The sequence below is a fragment of the Sphaerodactylus townsendi genome, linkage group LG07 (assembly GCF_021028975.2).
Source record: "Sphaerodactylus townsendi isolate TG3544 linkage group LG07, MPM_Stown_v2.3, whole genome shotgun sequence".
NCBI classification, from domain to species: domain Eukaryota; kingdom Metazoa; phylum Chordata; class Lepidosauria; order Squamata; family Sphaerodactylidae; genus Sphaerodactylus; species Sphaerodactylus townsendi.
The window spans coordinates 99,652,316-99,675,080 of record NC_059431.1 but is presented as its reverse complement, the minus strand read 5'-3'; the positions used below and the strand labels follow the sequence as shown (position 1 = coordinate 99,675,080).

The 22,765-nt window shown below is 43.2% G+C and overlaps 1 protein-coding gene across 3 annotated transcripts in view; it reads left to right on the top strand.

The window, feature by feature from the left end:
• TDRD7 (tudor domain containing 7) overlaps positions 1-22,765 on the top strand; it is a 39,348-nt gene that overhangs the window by 9,751 nt on the left and 6,832 nt on the right. For 2 of the 3 annotated variants that reach the window (XM_048503958.1, XM_048503959.1), the window contains exons 3-12: positions 689-830; positions 2,413-2,620; positions 6,791-6,876; positions 7,701-7,918; positions 10,377-10,948; positions 14,308-14,497; positions 16,490-16,601; positions 18,507-18,709; positions 18,821-18,955; positions 21,833-21,916. In XM_048503958.1, the coding sequence (XP_048359915.1) occupies positions 689-830; positions 2,413-2,620; positions 6,791-6,876; positions 7,701-7,918; positions 10,377-10,948; positions 14,308-14,497; positions 16,490-16,601; positions 18,507-18,709; positions 18,821-18,955; positions 21,833-21,916 (1,950 nt within the window). The remainder of the gene's footprint in view (positions 1-688; positions 831-2,412; positions 2,621-6,790; positions 6,877-7,700; positions 7,919-10,376; positions 10,949-14,307; positions 14,498-16,489; positions 16,602-18,506; positions 18,710-18,820; positions 18,956-21,832; positions 21,917-22,765) is intronic. The other variant, XM_048503960.1, reaches the window with a different exon arrangement.

Here is a 22,765-nt window from a genome sequence, read left to right as displayed (position 1 = left end):
GAATGTGGTGGTACTCCCCATCAGATAATAAAAGGATGATGTCTTTTGAAGTGTTAATTCGAAGTGCCACCGCCCTGTAATGTATGTGCTCCTTATCGTTTTATTATGTATGAACCAGACATTCTTTCCCAGAATTTTCTCCATAAAAAGGGTTCACTTTTTGTACTCAGAGAGTCTCTCTCTGATGCTCCTGTCGCTCTGTTGGATTGAATAAACTTGTTTACTTTATCTCTCGTCTCCTTTATCTCTCCTCTCCTGGCTGCCCCTTCCCTGTCCTGCCGGGAGCTGGCAAGCCGCTCTGTGACCACCTGTTGTAACACTCTCACCTTGAAGCTGGCTAGCAAGATGCCAGTAACAGCTGAGCGACGGGGGTATAGAAGTGAAAGCACCATGCCAGTGGTGAGATTTAAATAATTTAACAACCGGTTCCGGTGGTGGGATTCAAAAAATTTAACAACTGGCTCTTTACAAGCACCATTTTAACAACCAGTTCTGCTGAAGTGGTGCGAACCTGCCGAATCCTACCACTGCACCATGCTGCTATCATACAAGGAGGACTTGAGGCTGTTTCCATCGGCTCTTGTTTCCCATGACCGATTGTGCAGACCGTGAGGGTAAATAACGCTGTTGTCTTTCCCCTGAAAATGTGAGGTGAGGTGGAAATAAGGTTGGCTTCTTTCCCGAGCAGGTCATTTGCCATGCTGTGGCTTGCCAGGAGACTGCGAAGATTGCTCAGCTCGTAGCCCGCCAGAGGACTTCCAAAAAAAAGACAGGGCGGCAAGTGAATTGCAGGATGAGGCTGAAAAGGGCTGCTCCACTTGCCTTAGTAGGTAAGCTTGTCTGTTGGAAAGTGCCACACTGGTACATGCTGAATTAATCAACTTTGCACTGATCACTGATGGAGCTTATCTGTTGTAATTCTGCTGACTGAAGGAACTACAAATGCACAGCAACAATTCATGTTGCAGAGCTATCTGGTTTTGACAACTGTGCATATCACTATCATTACTGGAAAGAAGGGCTAGAGGTTTCCTCCCCACACACACACACGCCATCAGAAAGAAGAAGGGGGCATCTTAATTTCAAATACAAGCCATGGTGTTTTGTAGTGCTTAGAGTGTCCAATTAAGATCTGAGAGACAGAGGTTTGAATCCCCCATTCTGACACAGAAAGCCTGCTAGGTAACCTTGGGGCTGTCTCTTAGCCTCAGCTGCTTCACAGAGTTGTTGAGGGGATAAAATGAATGAGAAGCGAATGAAGTAAGCCCCTTTGGGTCTCCATTAGGGAGAGAGGTTCGGTATTAATGAAGAAGCTAAAATAAATAATAAATAGTAGTATACACAAAAGTATAACAATTTTTAGGAAGGCTTACCTGGTGTTCAGGGTGAATATGGGGTGAATATGGGAACCACATACAAGGAAGGAAATATAGGCAAGGGATTGGCGCATATGTTATGGAGCATAATAGAATATGCATGTGCTTCATTTTGAGTGTTTACCCAGGGGTCTGCAACCTGCGGCTCTCCAGATGTTCATGGACTACAAATCCCATCCCCTGGCCATGGACTACAAATCCCATCCCCTGGCCATGCTGGCAGGGGCTGATGGGAATTGTAGTCTCCAGAACATCTGGAGAGCCTTGGCCTATACCTAACAGGTTTTGTTAGTCCTGACCATCCTGTAAGTTAGGCTGCTGTTAAAATCCTGTTATTGAGAGAGGAGGGATGGATGGATATGTGCTGATGTATTTGTGAAAGCTCTGTTGACTCTATAATAAACTCTTCATATTCATTTTTAAATGTGGATTTCTTGCACGCTTTTTCAAATGCTCTAAGAAATGAACAAGCAGTTCAATCTTTTGATAAATCAGAGTAATATGATTGCCTGAATATGCTGGCTACGCTCTGTCTAGGATAAAAATGTTATTATGGTCAGTTGGAGTGTGGCATTTGAGAAAATTGTATGCTTCTGCAGTCAAATATAGTCCTGAACAAATATGAGAATTATCATTCATTTTAAATGCTGCCTTGGTCAGAACCATTATTTTATGTATTATTGAGCATAGTACTTTGATACAAGAGCATTTATACTTCATTGGACGACTGTCATCAAACTTTCAAACAGATATGGGGAGCAGGGCTAGGTAGGCACTAGGACCCAGGAGGAGCATTCAACAGCAAAGATAGTCCAACATGTTGAGTTCTGTGGCAGAGAAATATACAGCCTAGTGACATCTTTTCATGAGACAGATGAATATGGGAACCACCTGCAAGGTTGCATTTTGTGCAAATGTAGTTGCATTTTGCTTTTCTGGTGCTACCAAGAAAGTCTGTTGAAATGCATGAATAAATTGAAGATGAAAAAGGCTTCTTCCCTCCCCCACCCCAATCTCACATTCTGTTGTGTTGCAGGCAAGCCAACGTGCACTCTGAGGAAACCTGGATTCATGAACCCATCCGAAAACAGTGAGAGGCCCATGCTTCCGCTGCTACAGAGCAGGGGAAGCCATGCAATCATTGGACCGTGTGTGAGCAGTGGACTGTTCCCTGTTTCCCCAGCTTTCAGCAGTGCTGAACCAAGAGAAGTCTTAATACAGGGACACATGACAGTGATGAACAGGTTAGAGTTTGGTTAAGAAATTTGCTGAGTATGAAGAGGTTGATATTACACTCTACTGTTACACGCTCCGGGGGTGGGGAGCTGTTCTCTGATTGTGTGGAGAAAGAAAACAAACCTTAATGAAAAGCTAAGATACTTTTGAACTGTTTGAGCAGGGGGTTTTTTTTTGCCTTTGCTCTCTTTTTTAGGGCACATTTTAATAGTTGAGGCATAGAAATAATTTTTTTGTCTTTTGTTGCATAAGCTGATGCCTAAAGGTAATAAGATAGCCATGTCTGAGCTTTGCAGTGTTAGTGCACTGCTCTCTGTACTGCTGTATCTGTTGGATGGATGGATGGATGGATGGATGGATGGATGGATGGATGGATGGATGGATGGATGGATGGATGGATGGATGGATGGATGGATGGATGGATGGATGGATGGATGGATGGATGGATGGATGGATGGATGGATGGATGGATGGATATGGATGGATATGGATGGATATGGATGGATGGATGGATGGATGTGCTGCTCTGTTAAAGGGGTGGAAAGGGGGGGAACTGTACCTAGAAGATGAAGGAATAATTCTATTCCATGAAGTTAAACTCATTCTTATGTTGTATGAAATCAAGTTATTGTACTAAAGAGCCACTTTGGTCCATAGCAGAAACCAAAACCTATTCAGTGCCTTTCATTAAGGTCAGGCTACATACTACTTTAGAGGGGTGGCTTTCAAGCTATGTTCTTAAGGCATGACTCCATTAGCTGCAGGACGTGGCTAGCATAAAGTTGTATGCCTGGTATTCTGGGAAGAAACAGCAAAAAATAGGATGCTGGCCCACAGAAAAAAAAGCCCAACTCATTATTGTATTTACAGTTGTATTGTTGTCCATGTTTTTCCCTTTGTACCCAAAAGTCCAGGGGTGCAATAGGAGCACCCTTAGAACTGATACTAGCAGAGTTTTCTCTCCAGGATGTGGGTTGAGCCAGCGTTGTGCAGTGGTTCAGAGCAGGTGCACTCTAATCTGGAGAACCAAGTTTGATTCCCCACTCTGCCACTTGAGCTGTGGAGGTTTATCTGGTGAACCAGATTAGCTTGTGCAATCCAGCACATGCCAGCTGGGTGACCTTGGGCTAGACACAGTTCTTCCGTGCTCTCTCAGCCCCACCCACTTCACAGGATGCTTGTTGTGGGGAGGGGGGAGAAGGGAAAGGATATTGTAATCCCCTTTGAAACTCCTTACAGGAGAGAAAGGGGGAATATAAATCCAAACTCTTCTTCTTAAAATTATGACTTGAAAAATCTCCCCTGCCATACACACACGCATTTTTAAATACCCTGCCCAACTAAGAATTCTGCAGAATTCCAAAGCTTGCACATCATGTTATGTTATTGTGACTAGCCTTTAAAAAATATTTCATGCCATTTATATCGGAAGTCTTCTTTTGAAAAGCAGGTGAATGAGATGCTCGACAGTGTATTCGGGGGGGGTGGGTGGGTTTAATTTTTTAAAAGTATATCTTCAGGAAACTGCTAGTCGGGGTACTTGTAAATAGCCATGTCACAGCCAGGTCTGTTCCCATCAGTCAGTGGAGCCAGTCAAATGTACTTGCAAAGCTGAGCTTAGATAGGCTTTTAGGAAGTTTATAAAGGCATTTTGAAAATGGAATAATAGTTTCCTTTTAAAAAATATTTTCTTGGACACAGTCAGAATGAAAGCAAATGGAAGTTTGATGTTAGAGGTCTCTTTAAGCCGCAGGCCCCCCGGCCACCCATGAACTGAAGTGCAAGTTGGCAAGCTCAGATGCTGCACCATCACTTTCCTTCATGTATTGTTTGCCGTCGTACTGGGTCATCAAATCATGATTCAGATAATCGCCTAGCTGGCCCATTACTGTAGTTAGTCTAAGCCTCTTGGAAGAGCTCCAATTGCCTTGATAATCCCCCTGTTGTGCAACTATGGCTTGTTGTAATTGAGCAGTGACTTGAAGTAGCAGAGGATACTACCAGGAAAAACAGCATGTGGGCTAATACGTTAGCATTTTCCTGAGAAATGGGATTTAAAAAATAGAGAAGCCAGCTTGGGAAAATAGCATGGTGCTGAGTGGAATAGTTAGATGCGTTAAACCTAGCAAAGGACGTGCGATTGGATTCTGCATGAGAACAAGTTCAGGTATAATGGCATTGGGTAGGGATACTGAATAAGGTACCTGATGTCATGACTGGAAACACTGAAGGGCAGCCCATCTCTTCTCAGCCAGCGTTCCCTGATGCCTCCTTCCCCTTTTTCTCTGCAGTTCAACCTTAGTTGTCAGTCCATCTATTTGGCCAGCAGAATGAATTGTTACAGCAGACTCCCCCATTTTAGATGGAGTGGGTGGAGTTACTTTCTAATGTTCTCACACAAAATTATTCCTTCTCGTTGAAAAATAAGCACACCAGATACACTATTATTATTATTATTATTATTGTTGTTGTTATTGTTATTATTATTATTATTATTATTATTATTATTATTATTATTATTATTGGCTTGCTTGCTTCTGTGGATTCTTTTACATAGGGGAACATTTTAAAATGGTATTCCCCACTCCTCCACCTGCAATCTGAAGCAGGTAAGTCCACTGTACTTTTGCCACATGTATAGAGTCAGCCTTGGGTAGCATAAGGGTAGTTTGGATAACAGAAAGGAAACAGTCCAACTAACACACATACCACGCCCTGTCTGGTAATTGGGGTGGCTGGATTGGTAAATTGATGATATGATGCAAAATAGAGCCATCTAGTGGTGAGCTTGAATAAAGAGATCGGCTTCCACAAGCACCTTCACTGCACTGGTTGGTTATGTTGGCTTTAAAAATTGTAAAATGTTGTGTTAAATTCTCTAATGAAATTATTTCTCCAGAAGGCAGAACATATTGGTCAAAGTCAAGCATTTCATTTGGGCTTTAAAATCTCCCGTGGAAGTGAGCTTGTGGGATTTATGCTTGCCTTGGTTTGCCCTTGTTCATTGCTTCTGCAATAAGAACTTGTGTAGAATGGAAAACTATTACAGAAGCCAGGTACACAGGCCTACAGTTCTTTCAAATAATCTTTCCTGCTAATGTGACTGATTTTGGGGTAGAAAATCAGTACCACCATAACTGTTCTGTATCCAATAAAACTATACCTTCAAAAGGTTTGAAAGAGAAAGGAGTTGCAGCAGTCAGCACAGTCACTATTCTGGCTTGTAGAGTTTTTCTCGCTCCCACAGGAGAGTGTCATGTGGAGTCAAATAGTCTCCTTGCATCATATGCTCATTGCCTATAAGCTTGACATGAAGAAATGTGGCTTCGGTGTAGACAGTCTACTTCAGGGGTCTTTGAGCCAGCAGCCACTGCTGGAATTTGGCACAACCATAACACTGCTGCATCGGGAGGCGGAACCAACTATAAAATGTCAGGGAGTGATATGCAAAACTCTGACATATTTTGTTTCACATAAAGATGTTAGTGGAATTATATATTCCTCCACTACAGAACAAATCATGCCAGACCTTCTTTATTGTAGAATGCTCCACTTGGGGCCTTGTTGCCTACCTAGCCCTTGTCTCCCCACCCCCAATCTCTTTAAAAGTAAAAATACATTTTGGCATAAGAGCTCTTGAATCAAGGTACCATGTTCATAATTTCACAAAATAATGGTTTTGACAAAGGCAGTGCATTAAAATGAATAATATTTCTCACATTCACTCCGGACTCTATTCTACCGTGGAAGCATACAATTTTCTCAACCGCTGTACTTCAACTGACCGAATCTAACATCTTTTATGTGAATCAGAGTATAGTAACTCTTCAGCATTTCAGGCAGAAGTTCCATTTAACAGAATGCCTCTTAACATTCTGTTTAAAAACGGTTCCTTGCATACATGATCTTGGTGCTGTGATGACACCTGCTGTCAAAACAATTTTAAAAAGCCAATCAAACCTCCAGTGGCCCATCAAAACCTCTACCCACTCCTGCCCACTTACTAAAAAGTGGGTACCGGGAAACATGTCAACAGGCGCCATGGCATCCGTGGGTGTTACATGGGGGATCCCTGCTCCACTGGCTTCATCTTGAACATGGTTGGCTGGAACCTCAGAGTGAAAGTCAGACTACAAAAGTTCATTGCTTCTTTCTTTCTTTGTTTCTTTTGTGTAAAGACCTGAAAAAATGGTAGTCCTTCCTCCACGGTTTCAGCAAGATCTTCAAGTGCATCTATCAAGAAACCTTCCTTCTGACTTGAATGGTATGTTGCGCTGGCAGATCTCCCATGCACGGTTCTCTGCAAACAGTCACTTAAGGTCTAAACAGCAGAGCAGTGCTCTGGTTTGTATTAACACCAGAATAGGATAAAAAGTAATCCTTTAATTATTTATTTTAATTGGCAATTTTAATATAAGTTAAGTGTACTGTCGAAGGCTTTCATGGCCAGAATCACTGGGGTGCTGTGTGGTTTCCGGGCTGTATGGTCGTGTTCTAGCAGCATTCTCTCCTGACATTTTGCCTGCATCTGTGGCTGGCATCTTTGGAGGATCCTCTGAAATTGCCAGCCACAGATGCAGGTGAAACGTCAGGAGAGAATGCTGCCAGAACACGGCCATACAGCCCAGAAACCGCACAGCACCCCAGTTAATATAAGTTACTTTTTAGAAAAGGTTACTGGGTGTGAAGATTCCGGTAAGAACCTGCAGGTTGTCGGAAATGGAAGAGGGTGGAAGTTGACAGGCTGCCGGTACTAGAACAGCGGTGTGACATTGTCATAGGCTGCATTCAGAATGCACTTCTGATAATAAACTGGGATGTGCATATGCCTGGCTTCTTGCTAAGCTGATGAATGCCCCCCTCCCCCTAAGTCTACATTAAGTTCTGGTTTAAATACCCAGTTTGTGAAGGGAAAGATAGCTCTGTGCATGTGCATGATGGGTACCTGGAATTCATATGGAAATGGGATTCTTCACACCAGAGAGGAGAGAGAGGCTCTTGTGCTAGGCCAGTTTACACACAGTGTGACTTAATTCTAGGTCACTGCAAGGTCTGGCTACAACCTTAGAAAGTTTGTTTGCCTTGCAGCAAATGCAAATGAAACAAGGCGAGTAATGCAAGCTCTTCCTGCTTGTCCTTCGAATATCAACATCATTGAGATCCAGAGAAGAACCCAAGAGATCCTGAACAGATTCAGCAGTGGAATATGGCTATCTAAGATGCCACATCTGTACAAAGAGATCTACAAAGAGGACTTCAATCCAGCCTTGCTGCCATACTTTGAATACTGGCCTCACATTTGTATAGTAGGTGTCAACTTTTAAAAGTTACAGATACTGGCATAGCAGATGCTGCTGAGGGATTCAAAGTAGCAGTGAATTAGAATCTAAAGCAGGGGTAGGGAACCTGCGGCTCTCCAGATGTTCAGGAACTACAATTCCCATCAGCCCCTACCAGCATGGCCAATTGGCCATGCTGGTAGGGGTTGATGGGAATTGTAGTTCCTGAACATCTGGAGAGCTGCAGGTTCCCTACCCCTGATCTAAAGTAAGGCACTTCTAAACTTTTCATCTTGCCGGTATTTCCAGTGTGATAAAAAGCCAAGGACTCTAATCTGGAGAACCATGTTTGATTCCCCTCACCTCCACATGAGTGGTAGATTGTAATATGGTGAACTGGATTTGCTTCCCCACCCCTCAGAGGCGTAGCTGGGCCATACTGCCCCAGGTGCGCACTCTGTGTTTTCCGCCCCCCCCCCCCGCCCCCAACACATACACACACTTACCTTAGTTCAGCCTGAAAGGGCAGGCTGGAAAAAGCAGCCTGTTCACTTGAGGCTGCAAATGGCCTGATGGGAACTACACTTCCCAGGAGACCTGTTGGGGCTCACAAGGTCTCCTAGTTCCCCCCAGGCTGTTTGCAGCCTCAAGTGATCTGGCTGCTTTTCCAGCCTCCACTTTCAGGCTGAACTAAGGTAAGTGTGGGGTGTGGGCACTGTAGTGGGGGGATTTTCCACCCCCTGGCGTGTACCTGGTGCAGTCCACCCCTTTCCCCTGGTAGCTCCACCTCTGCCACCCCTACACATGAAGCCTGCTGGGTGACCTTGGGTTAGTCACAGTTCTCTTGAGAACTCTCTCAGCCCCACCTACCTCACAAGGTGTCTTTTGGAAGGGAAAGGGAAGATGATTGTAAGCTGCTTGGAAATCCTTACAGTTGAGAAAAACGGTATAAATCCAAACTCTCCTTCTTTATGTCAAGAAATGGTAGAGAAGTGGTCAAAATGGGTGGAGAGTCTCCAGTTTACTCATTCCTGACTAGAAATGCATCCCACACAGCTGGCACAGCAAATGTGGGGTCAGTAAGTTGGGATGTTTTTGGACAGATGTTGGAAATTTGCCATGTGCGCCGAATGCCAATGTCCTCACGGTGCAAGAAGCATTTGTGGGCTATAATGAACTAATTTTCATTTGCCTTGGTCATAACCTACAGGTGTGTACACTGGCAAAATTATCATTTTAATTCCTAACTGGAAAGTTGAAAAGTGCATTTTTGTTAAACTTTGGGTGGAAGTGGTGTGATTGTTGCAGAAGTAATGGAATGATTGGGGGTAGACCTGGTCTCTGCAGTTCAGCAGTCAGGTCCTCCCATTGCAAGTTTAAATGACTTTTTAAAACAATTTTTAAAGATTAAACTTTAACCTCAAAAGAATGTAAACCATCCTGACCTAATTCTGGATATTTCCAATATTGAGAGAAAAATATTAGAACTGGGAAAGCCATGGAAACGGCTTTCACAGTATTGGATTTTGCTGTTCCAGTCCAATGTAGACACTGTATCAGGTCAGTTGTATCCAATTGCACGCACCTTTTGTAATCATGATATAGTTCTTGCTTGTGTTGGAGATCACAAAACCACGGGTGACTTGCCACAATCCTTTATACCCTTCTATGGTTCAGTTTGTAGCCTTGGTCCCGTCGTTATTTTCAAACATGCCTGTTCACCATACTTGGAAATGCATTGGCATGACAAGCATCAATACGAAGCTGATAATGGTGACGTGACAAAAGAGCAAATATTGCCTGAAGGAAGTAAATATTTTAACAAAAAAACATAGCAGGGAATTTTCTCCCAGGTGTCTGAGATCAGTGTGGACTTGCTGACTTTTCTTAATAGTTCCCAGGAGTTTGATAATTCTCTACTGAATCTAGAGATCTATAACTAGACAGTCAAAGTTCTGCTACTAAATGGGTGTTGTGGGTTTTCCGGATTGTGTGGCTGCTGTCTGATAGTTTTTGCTCCTAACGCTTCAGTTGCATCTGTGGCTGGCATCTTCAGAAGCACATCAGTTTCTCTCCACGACACAGAGAAATGCACCTTACTGTGACACACCTCTGAAAATGGCAGCCACAGATGCAGCTGAAACATTAGGAGCAAAAACTACCAGACTGCAACCACACAGCCTGGAAAACCCTCAGCACCCAGTGGGTTCATTCCATGAAAGCCTTCATTCTGCTACTAAAATACAATGTGCAAATTAGGCTTTCTTGCATGAAGCTGTATGTTTTACTTTGTAAAGTTTGGAGTTGGTTTGTGCAGCTCGGTGGTTGTGTGCGTATTTTAAAGAAAGTCTCAGGAAAGCAGAACCGAGGTAGGAATTAAAATGACTCCATCGCAGATTCTGCTTTAGATGCTTTGAAGCAAATTCTAGCTTTGGACAATTCCTTCAGCTGACTACCTGTAATTCTCCCTCCTCTTCTCCCAAAGGCACAGAAGGTGTGCTCTTCAAGCAACAGGGATGTCCTTCTCTTCCCTGTGACCAAAACGCATCATGCAGTAAAGAGTATCTCAGGCCAGGAAGGAAAACCTCAATCTGCATTAACAGAAGAGCCTGCACAGAACAGATGTGCTGCGGCATCCTATGGGGACTTCAAGCAAAAAATTGCAGCCCTCCTGGTAAACTATTCTAGTGGCCTTTGGGCGAACGCACTCCCAAAGGTGTATGAAGACACCTACAAAGCAACATTTCCACACGATGTTCTGAACCATCTTGGCTCACTCTCAGATGTTTGCACTGTGGACTATGTATCGGGCAACCCCCAAAAGGCAATTCTCTATGCAAAATCAAAGAAGAATTCTGAGCCTCTGAATGCTACTGGCAAACTCCAGGTCCACGAAGACCTGAAGAAAGTGGCAGAGCAAGAGGCTTCTGCAGTTATACAGGAAGCCCAAGAGGAGAGTTCAGAAAATATAACCGTGCCTCCATTAATTGTTCCAGCAGAAACATCGCCATCAGTTTTGGTTGTGGAACTGGACAATACAAATGAAGTTGTGATCAGGTAAATTGACAGTTGCAGCTTCCTCTAATGTTTCCTCAGTATCTGGAGTTATTCTTTAGAATTCAGGGGCTGATTCTGCCCGTGACCTTGTAAATTTTAAGAAGTCGGTAGTGGGTCCAACTCTTTAATTGTAGTTTTGCATACACTGCTATATTCTGTTTCACATAAAGATGATAATAGATTGTCCATTCCTCCACCACAGAACAAAGTATGCTGGACATTCTTTGTTGTAGAATGCTCCATCTGGGTTCTAATCCCTACCTAGCCCTGTTCCCTCAACCTTTTGAAAGTTAAAATTCATTTTGGCATAAATGTTCTTGTATTAAAGTACCATGTTCAGTAAAGCACAAAATAATGTTTTTGACAAAGGCAGCAATCTAAATGAATAATAATTCTTATATTCATTCAGGACTATATTCTAATACGGAAGCATACAGCTTTCTGTTGCACCTCAACTGATTGAACTATCATGTGAAACAGACTATAGTAAAGCTAACTCTTTTTCTTGGTCTCAGGAGTTAGAAGTTCCTCCATAAACTCTTTCCATTGGACCAGATGCACCCTCCCCTCCACTGTGGCTGGGATCCAAAGATCCAGTTCTAATAAACCCAGCAGGATTTTAGAGTTTGCACAGCAGACTTAGATTACCATATTTTCAGCTGCTTTTGAAACTTCTGATATCCTACTTTCACTTAACACTGGGCTGTGTATCCCCCTCTTGCTTTTTATTTGATTCAGTTGAGGGCTACTTTGCTCTAGCGATAGCATCATTCCATGACACCATTATTCAGAATCTTGTGGCTGAAAATAATACACTGAATTGACTCTCTACTTCCTTAGCCGTGTGCTGTTGATGGGCTTCCCACGCCTCATCCAACTACATTTAATTGAGGTGCAACATTTCAGGCAACATCTTGCACCTCTGTATAAGTTAACTCCTTTTTTTCTAGTTAGGTTTAGTATAGGCACTGAATTTGACACCTCTCTGTGTTTGGTCTATTAGTAGAGATATGAAGGCCCAGGGAAAAAGACAAACAATTCTTAGGACGTTCAGTTTTTGGAAAAACAAGTAAATTTCAGGGGAACTCTGAAAAAAAATCACATTCAGTATTTTCTGTGTTGGAATGAGCAAAATGCTTCCTTAGATACAATTTTATGCTGTGTTATACAATTTTGATTTTGTACGCGATCTACAGCATTATAAACAAATTATGTGTATACTGGAGGCACAGTCTATTTTCCAGGATGTGTTTCAGCGAGAACAGTTTTGGCAACAGTAATAAAGCCAACAGTGTTTGGCTTGTGATGTGTGTTTGAACATAAGTTATTACACAGGTCAGTGTACTTAGTGTTTCAATGTTTAATTTGATATCCAGATATGCAGGTAGCCCTGTTGTGACTGTATAGGACAGTTTTCCAAATTGTGTACTTCCTTTTGTTTTCTAGAAAAATTGTCTTTTAATTTTGGTGGTTAGTCTTCCTACCTCTTACATGAGATGCATAAGAAGTAGCAGCTTCTGTCTCGCTTTCTAGTATTATTTATATAATTTGCTATTTTGTTTGATGAAAACGAAGGCACTTTTAAAGAAGTTTAAATATGCCAAATGCCCTGGCCTTGGCTAACCTGATCTCATCAGATCTCAGAAACTAAGCAGGGTCGACCCTGATTAATATTTGGACTACTAAAAATTCCAGGGTTGCTTAAGAAGGCAATGGCAAACCATCTTCATTAGTCTCTTGCCTTGAAAATCCTACTGGGGTGCTATAAGTCGACTGCGACTTTATGGCGGTTTACGTGCACACACAGTATGCTGAATAGTATTGTTGCATAAGCTAACAAAGTTACAAATGACTGGTTTCATATTAATGCAATAAAGTCAGTTCAAGTTTGATAGTAAAGTAAGTATTGCATCTATTCCAGTTCCCTCCAAATGGAATTATATTTTTTCTCATGGTATCAGAATTTATGGGAACATCCCTGCCTACAAGAGAACATGGGCTACCTTAAAATGGGTGTGGCTAGCTAGCTACATAAATAACATGCCTGACCTATACAAACAAGCATCAAGATTTTTTTTTCAATAGTGCCCAAGTCCACAATTCAGCTGAGACTTATTTGGCAGTCTCCTGCAACTTAATTGTATTTTTATTTCATCAGAATCATCACAACCTGCAGTACATTCTGGCAGTCCACTTGGGTAGAACAGTAGAGAGATCCCCATCCGAAGCTCTGTGTACTGCTGTATTTTATTATCTAGTTCAGCTATGGAGGAAGAGGTGAATTTAAACTTGAGTTAAATGCATTTGAATTGCTTTCTTTAGAGAGCGAAGTCAGTTGAGAGATTTCTAGTGTGTTCAGGTACAATAATTAGTGCTTACTTAGCTCTATGGATGCTGCAGGAAAATGTTTCACAATATTGTCAGTCCTTGTGACAGGCTTATAAAGCGGAGCAGGGGTTTGTCCAGATGTTACAGACTACGGCAGTTGATAGAGTTGGAAAGCAGAGTGATTGGCTTAGGACAGTGGTGGCGAACCCATGTCACTCCAGATGTTCATTGACTATAATTCCCATCATCCCCTGCTAGCATTCCCATCATCCCAGGCTGATGGGAATTATAGTCCATGAACATCTGGAGTGACATGGGTTCACCACCACTGGCTTAGGACCATGCTATCAGCCCACGACTGCAGGGAGACCAGGCTTATGCCCAACTATGCTAGCTCTTCCCATTAGATCAGTGGACTTGAATTAACCCTGTTTTGTGAATGTCTATATAAAAGGGGCTCTTTTGCACTCCAGTACAGAGTTCTTTATATGTGTGTGTGTAGTTCTTTATATACGTATACCATACACAAAAGTGCAGTGTTTCTCTGAATACATGCAAAAAGAACAGCCAGCTAGTAACTGTGTTGAAAGTTTGCATGAAATACAGCCCAAATTAATTAGCTTCAGATTGGATCCAGGAGTGTGGGAACAGAAATGTGTAAGCAGTATGGCACAGTTCCCCTGCACAAGTAGCAGTGCTAGATACACTGCAGTGACTGTCAGTCTCAATAATCACTTGCTCAGTATTCTGTGCAAGTGGAAATGCTGTGGGGTAAATACGTTTAATGTTGTTCACGATTGTTTGTTTGCTCTTGGATAGATATAAGGACCCTAACACATGCAACAATCTTTTGCTGGACCCAACCCGTGGCCTGTTTGGTTTTCAGACAGTAAAGGGAATAATTCTTCAGCTTTGCTAATCCATCTCTGTTGCCAGAACAGATAGTTTTCTCACTGGTTTGTTAGCTTAGTTTTCTCCTTTGTTCTCATCTTGAATTTCACTGGTTTTTATTTCAACCTGGAATTCCGTAGGTACATAGGCAAAGAGTATTCTGTGGCCCAGGAATTAATGGAAGACGAGATGAAGGATTACTACCACCACCAGAACCCCTCGGATTTTCATGTACGGTCAGTTAAAGTTGGACAGCTTGTTGCTGTGCCTGCAGAGGAGAATGCTTGGCTACGGGCAAAGGTTGTCACAGTGGAAAGCAACAGAATAAAGGCAAGTGTCACCTATTTCTGTAGGAAAGACAGTGCTGTAAAAATCAAATGTCAGACCACTGGGCATACCTGCATAAATATTTGCAGTGGTAATGACAAACTGAGAACTACAACACTTGATCCCTATCAGATACTCTGTTGACACTTCATAGATCTAACCTCCTTTAGGATTTTTATAACTGTAGCCTGATGCAATGGTCTTTTGGTGGTTCCAGATCAGGGATTGGTAGGAGAGCAGTATACACAGAGCTTTCATATCCAGCTTTGTGTCTGTGTGTTTCTCTCAGGGAGCAGCAGTGGCTTAGTGGCTAAGAGCAGTGGCTAAGAGCAGGTGCACTCTGATCTGGAGGAACCGGGTTTGATTCCCAGCTCTGCCTCTTGAGTTGTGGAGGCTTATCTGAGGAATTCAGATTAGCCTGTACACTCCCACACATGCCAGCTGGGTTACCTTGGGCTAGTCACAGCTTTTCAGAGCTCTCTCAGCCCCACCCACCTCACAGGGTGTTTGTTGTGAGGGGGGAAGGACAAGGAGATTGTAAGCCCCTTTGAGTCTCCTGCAGGAGAGAAAGGGGGGATATAAATCCAAACTCCTCCTGCTCCTCCTGCTCCTCCTGCTCCTCCTGCTCCTCCTCCTCCTCCTCCTCCTCCTCCTCCTCCTCCTCCTCCTCCTCCTTCTTCTTCTTCTTCTTCTTCTTCTTCTTCTTCTTCTTCTTCTTCTCATGCTTCCTGCTACAGCCATAATGGTTTTGGTCCAGGCAAACTGTAGGACTTCCTCTGTGAAGAACCTGTTGACCTGACCCATTTTTAGAGGTCCTTCTTGGGGTCTCTCTAGCTTCAAAGGTGAGGCAGGTAATAACTAGAGACAAGGTCTCCTTTGTAATTGCTCCATAGCTCTGAAACTCTTCAAGTCCGCATGATATCATTTGGTGCTAGTTGTGTGTTTTAGGGTTACATCCTTGGGTTTTTGTCCGGGTATACTTTAGCTACCTGCTGCATTTGTATTTTGCCATTTATTACCATTGTTAATTGTGATTGTATTTGCTTACCTTGTGTTAAAAGTTTTTGATAGGTATTGGAATAGCTGTCTCTGAAATCATTAAGACTGATTGTAGAGAAGGGAACTTGTGTGGAAACAGTGTAGAGTAGTAAGCAGAATGTACCATCCATCATGGATCTGACCTATCCATAAAATGCATGAGAAGAGAGGAGGAGACAGGTTGCACTCCTACGTGCCCTTTCCTGGGACAAAGCCCCATTGAATAACATGGCACAGTTCTTGATAGACCTTATTAGGATTGCTCTCTATGATTGGCATGTCTTCTTAATTATGAATTCTGTATTTTCCTCCACACACAGTTCCTCCCTTGTTTTGGGAATCTTGATTGAGAATGATCAGAATGCAGAAATGAAATGGACATTTGGCCTTGTACACAACTGGGGTGTGTGTGTGTGTTCCATTCTTCCTTCACAGTTGTCAGAGTCTCCGACAGGGAGAATATAGACATTCCAAGTCATTGCCCAGAAGCAGACATGGATGGGTTAAACCAGAGATATATGACAGTAGATGACTCGTATACATGAAGTATGCACTGAAGCCTTATATATGGAAATGAAGGCCACTTCAATTCTGCTTTGTTGCTCTGAGAAGCTGGTTAAAGAAAAAACTTAAGAAAAGTTGTAAAAATGCAACCTTCTGTTTTAAAAGTTATTTCAGCTGATGGTTGCAAAGTGAAAAATTGTATCTGCCTGTCGATATGGTTAAAGCCAAGGGTTGGATCCTTTTGTTCCCTCTCCTGCTGCTGCAGTGTGCCCCCGCCCCAGTTGCTAAGGATTCCATGTTACCAGGAGCAGCAGTTCATGGAGATAAGTGGGCTAGAAGTGGGACTGGGGGAGAAAGGAAAGTACTGTTCCACTGGTGGAAAATTGTTTCTGGATCCAACCTTAGTGTGATCACTCTCGTGTTTCTCTGACATTGTTTCTCTTGTATTACTAGGTGTACTATGTTGACTATGGTTTCAATGAAAGCATTGAAAATTCCAAAGTGTACAAACTAGCCAAGCAGTTCTATTCGCTGCCGTTCCAAGCTTCAAAATGTAGACTGGCAGGTAAGATTTTAAAAGTGCTAATGACTCGACATCGGGGGTGGTGGTAGAGAAGGGAAGGTCTGGAAATAAAAACTTGGGGGCTGGGATCCAGTGTTTTCCCATAAGGACTTTGGATTTTTGCAATGGAATAATTGAGGAACTTGGGAAAGCGCTGAAACACATACACACCTACAATATGGAATAAATAGATTGTGCTAAGATAGCATGGCATATAGCAGTGATGGTGAACCTTTTCGAGACCGAGTGCCCAAATTGCAATCCAAAACCCACTTATTTATCGCAAAGTGCCAACACGGCAATTTAACCTGAATGCTGAGGTTTTAGTTTAGAAAAAACGGTTGGCTCCAAGACGTGCGTTACTCAGGAGTAAGTTTGGTAGTAGTTGGTGGCTTTGCTTTGAAGCAACTGTACAACTCTTTGAACAGGTGAATCACTACCCTAGGCCAGCCCGGATGTGTGGGGGGGATTTCCCCCACATGATTTCCCCCACATGTTTACGCATGCCCACAGAGAGGGCTCTGAGTGCCACCTCTGGCACCCGTGCCATAGGTTCGCCACCACTGGCATATAGCCATTTGTAGCTCTCACTCACTTTAATATGAGATGTATTTGTAGCTTTGCTTATAGAAAATTGAAGCGTTTATACCTTTATAAATATGCAAATCAATACAATTTTTAAATGTCAGTTAAGTTAAAAACTGCATTTCGTGTTAAAGCAGCAAAATAGTTCTGTAAAAAAACAGTGTTATGTTGTGTATATTTCAGTTTTCCCTTAAGTTTCTGTTTGGTTTTTCTGGAAATGATTTTTTCCCATGGCTTCGCGATTTCTGGGAACGTTCCATTCATTTAAGTTTTCCCATATACTATCTCATCTGTTTAATAAATTTTACTTCTGTTTGTGAAACCTGCCTCAGTATTCTTTGGTGCCTTGATAAGGGGATTTTGCCATAAGTTAAAAAAACAGGCTTCTTTCACCCTTTGGGGAGATATAGGGCTGAGCAGTAGTGACTGAGCAGCTCAGTCACTAAGAAAAAGCGAGAAATCTGACCAGTTCAGTCAGTGTGTTTAGCCTATCTCAGAAAGTTGAGGAGGTCAAAGTGTATCTGGGGATAAGCAGATCTTATACAATTTAATCTGACTCTGGGGAAAGGACAGGCTGGTGTGGGTGGAATCTTCTGTGCGAGAGAGGATCCAACCTAACGGCTAGTCCATAAAAGTCTGGTTGTGCCCGAAAGCACTGTAGAAAAATCTTAACAACTCTCTGATGTCATAACCAGTTTAAATGTTTGTGCCTCAGCCGGGGGGGTCCACTTTGTCTACCTGGAGACCTGTGCTGCTGGTTTGTTCCTTTAAAACTAACCTGTGAAGAAATAAATCTTCTTACTTGTTCATATATTAATCCAGCCTCAGAGATTTCAATAATCTCTTTGTGCACATCAAAACGTACCTCACATCAACAAACCCAAAGCCTGTGCATGCAGCTTGCTCCCTATGGACCACCTGGAAAAGGAGAGGATGGAAGGTTGATAGCTCAAAGTGAACCTAGATCCCCAAAATCTTAGGAGGCAGTGTGTGTTCTCTCGGTAGGAAAAAACAGATGTGTCATGGGTGGAAAGGCAGGAAAAAGCTGTTTTAAATTACATACATGGTTAACTTACTTTATTTATACCTTGCCTTTCTCCCCAGTGGGAACCCAAAGCTGTTTCCATGATTTCCCTCTCATTTTATCCTCACAACACAGGGGTGAAGTAGGTTAGGCTGTGGGCTGTGAGTGTTGTCATTTTGATCCTGACTTCAAAATCACAGCAACCCACACAGGTATTTCTATACAAACCTCTCACACACACACACTTGTCCCCATGTCCATACATCTGCCCTCATTTTCTTGCCTGTTCTGCTTTTTAGGGTTGGAGCCCTTTTATGATGACCCTGTTTTGGTGAAAATGGTGGATTCTCAAACCTGTGGCAAAATATTTGCCGTTGAGATACTGGAGAAAAGCGATATTCCTCTTGTTGTCCTTTACGACACTTCAGGAGAGGATGATATCAACATCAACGCTATTTGCATGAAGGCACTTTGCGACAAATCTCTTGAGCTGCATCTCCAGGTAACGTCCTCATCCGCTTGTATGGTCGCAGTCGGCCTCCAGTAAAGAGGAACAGAAGGTACTTCAACTGTAGAGGTGTTCATCAGGACCTCTGTTCTATGTTTTTAATAGGTGAATGCGGTTTATGCAAATGTTAGAGTAACCAATGTATGTTCAGATGGGACTTTATACTGTCAAGTGCCATCAAAGGGTCTGACCAGGCTCTCGGAGTGTTTGCAGAAACTGGAAAACTATTTCCTGCACAAGGTAAGCTGGCTTTTAACCCTTGTTCGTGCCTGTGCTCAACTGTTAGACGAGGTGCTCATAGATTAACATGCTTCAGAAGCAGAAGCTCTTAGGACTGTAATCTGAAATGCTAGCAAGGAATTCTAGTCTGTCCTCTCCTTGCTGACCATTGCCTTTATTAAAGCATGCGAATTTTATGCATTTCTGCTGCTTCTCAATTTAGCTGCCCAATTGATATACTTGCAACACATGACTCTTAATGGTCGGCATATCAGCAAATCTATATTGCTTGCATATCATGCAAGATCAAGTGTTGCAAGGTCCCTCGTGGGCCCATATTATCGCATAAAGCACAGGTGTCAAACTCGCGGCCCTCCAGATGTTATGAACTACAGTTCCCATCATCCCCATGCCAGCATCATGGTGGCAGGGGATGACGGGAACTGTAGTCCGTAACATCTGGAGGGCCGCGAGTTTGACACCTGTGGCATAAAGTAACATGCTTCGGATTGGATCCGGCAACCTGTTAGTGCATTCTTCTGGCAGACACAGATTTTTCCCTTATTCACCTCCCCCTCTGTCCCTCGGAAAACTACTTCTTGGGAGTTGCAGGATCTGCACAGACTAACAGCTGTGTGGTGCACTGAGGGGGTAACATCAACCCCAGCATGGTGTAGCGGTTGAGACCGGCAGACTCTAATCTAAAGAACTGGGATTGATTCCCTTCTCCTCCAGAAGAACCCTGCTGAGGGATCTTGGCCAGACACAGTTCTCTCAAAACTCTCTCAGCCTCACCTAGCTGCCAAGATGTGTATTGTGAAAAGGAGAAGGGATTGTGATTGTAAGTTGCTTTGAGTCTCCTTTGAGTAGCAAAAAGTGGGATATAAAAACCAACTCTTCTTTTTCTTCAATGCATCCCTTACCCACCTGCTTGGATACAGTCACACCGGTTCAGCAGCCTCATGAAGCAACTTTCCTTATGTGGGAAAGGACCATTGTAGGGCAAGGAAACAAAGGAAAGATCTGCTGTCCTTGTACCCATAGATTGTTCAGTCCAGTCTGTGGGCCTCCTGGTTTTCTATAAATTGGTAGTTACATTCATGTGCCTGAAGTTCTTTGTCAGATGACCCCAAGAGGCATTGAAGGAGCACTATTTTTCTAGCAAGTTCCCTATCCATGCTGTGATGGGGGGGAAAAGACAGTGCTAGTTCCTGGATTTTTTGGCAGTATTTTAATTATTTCTTTGTTTGTTTGATTGATTTATATTCTGCCCTATCCCTGCAGTTCTTGACTTTCCGTCTAGGATTGATTATTGAAGTAGCGCTTAAATCCCTGTGGCATAGGTGCCTTGATGCTGGACAAGTTTTGGATTGATGTAATGCATGTTGATGCTTCAGGTAGTATAGTTCAGAAGGGAAGTATTTACCAAGTAGCTAAGCTATGTAAGTTGGGAAGCAGGCGCATGCCAGTTGGTCTGTTTTATTATTTGAACATCCTGTCATTGTGTTGAATGCAAGGACGTAGGCAAAGGGTTTTTTTTTCCCAGGTTCAACCCCCCCATTACATTTCCAAAGCTCTGCCCCTGTTTGTGGTTTTTTTGGTATTTTTAGTGTTTTTTCAGTTTCTGGCCTGTAGGGGGTACAGCTTTTAGGCTAGCAGCACCAACATTTCAGGGGTTTTTTGGGAGACTCTCCTGATGATACCACCCAGGTTTGTGAGGTTTGGTTCAGGGGGTCCAAAGTTATGGACTCCCAAATGGGGTCCCCCCATTGTTTCCAATGGAAGCTAATAGAAGACGGGGCTACACCTTTGAGGGTCCATAACTTTGGCCCCCCTGAACCAAACTTCACCAAACCTGGGTGGTATCATCAGGAGAGTCTCCTAAAGATACCCTGAAATTTTGGTGTTGCTAACTTAACAACTGCACCCCTGACAGCAGGCACCCTCCAAATTTCCCCAGATTCTCCTTTTAAATCCACCTCCTTCGGCAAGGAGAGAATCTGAGGTCCCCAGTTTAAACATTGAAAATGATGCTGTTTCAGGGTGGGGGATAATCAGCCCCAACACAGCATCACTTTCTATGTTGTTTTAACTGGGGACCCCAAATTCTCCCTTTAAGGTGGATTTAAAAGGATAATCTGGGCTCCCTAGTTTAAACACCATTGAAAGCGATACTGTTTGGGGGTGGATTCCAGTATCACAGCGGCCGCCCATTGGCTCAGATTTTGCAAAAACTCAGATTTTGCACCAGGCTCCATTTTCCTAGCTGCGCCTCTACCTGGAGGGGACGGCAGAAGGGACTGCCGGCTGCTGGTGGGCGGGGCAGGGCAGAGGAGTCTGCTGTCCCTGGCCTCGGAAAGCTGCTTTTATAAGCACTGAGGCCGGGGGCAGGGCTTGAGGAGGCGTGGCCCTGCCCCCGAACCCACCCTATAAAAAATCTATACCTACATCACTGGTTGAGTGTAACGAAGGAGAGCACTTGGGAAACTTTGTAGCAAGTATCAAAGTTAAATATACCGTATCTTCTAGATGGGGTAATTTCTGTGTGTATTTCATGGCATGGAGAAATGACATACACTTTCACCTACAATTATCAGCTAAAATGCTGGATCTATTTTTCTTTCAATCCTTGTACATTAAGTGAACTGTCCTTAGCTGCGGGGAAGGAGGGGTGTTCCTGTATTACACAGCATATTTTAAAAGTCTTTTCCCTCTTCACAGTGAAAATACAACAGTAAATCACCATTGTCCTTATCTGATAGGATGCACCTCCCAACCCTGTTTACTACAAAGAGAGATGGTTGCAACTAAAACTAACACCCTGCCCAGTCACCATGCACCTCTGGTTTGGCTGTTGGGATTGTGTGTATTCAGTCTGGTTATAACTCTTCATTCCAGCAGGTGGCAGAAGGCTCGGTGTCATTACCTTACTGCGGCAAGATCTGCTTGTTTAACTGTAAAGGAAAATGGGCACGTGTTGAGGTAGGAAATATTATTGGCTGTGGTTAAGAACGAGTTTCAGAAGGTTTCTAAATTCTTGATTAAACTTGGGAGTGTATATTAAAGGTGGTCTGCTTGTCTGGTTCTAGAACCAGCCATCATGGTGTAGTGGTTAAGAGCATGTGCACTCTGATCTGGAGAACCAAGGTTGATTCCCTGTCTGCCACTTGAGCTGTGGAGGCTTACCTGGTGCACTGGATTAGGCTGTTCACTCCAACACACGCTAGCTGGGTGACCTTGGACTAGTCATAGTTCTTCAGAGCTCTTTCAGCCCCACCTAGGGTGTTTGGGGGGGGGGGGAGAAGATTGTAAGCCCCTTTGAGTCTCCTTACAGGAGAGAAAGGGGGGGTATAAATCCAAACTACTACTCTTCTCCTCCTCCTCCTCCTCCTCCTCTAGTCATACAATAGCATCTGACTTCTGCCTTTCAGAGGCCTGTCTAATCCCCTGCTACCAATTAGGCATGAAACACCCATGTCCCCAGAGGGTTTTCTATACCTGTTTCTGATTCACTAGAACCTGGATATGACTATAAGATGGAACATGCCTCTTAGTATAGGAACGAATTGTCACTGAACCAAAACTTGTTAAATATGTTAAAAGGTATTAAACAAAAGTAGAAACAAAAATCGAATCTGACAACTGCTGCTGTTTCAGTGATTCCTGGTACAGTTCCTTCATCAGTCCTTAAATTCAGCAATTGATTTTTAGCTCCCGAATTCCAGAGAGGCTTCCATATTGACCACAAAATAGTTTGCCAAGCTGCTTCTGCTTTGTCCATGGGCAAGGTGATTCCTACCTGATGCCACATTCGTGAGATGCTAAAATTTT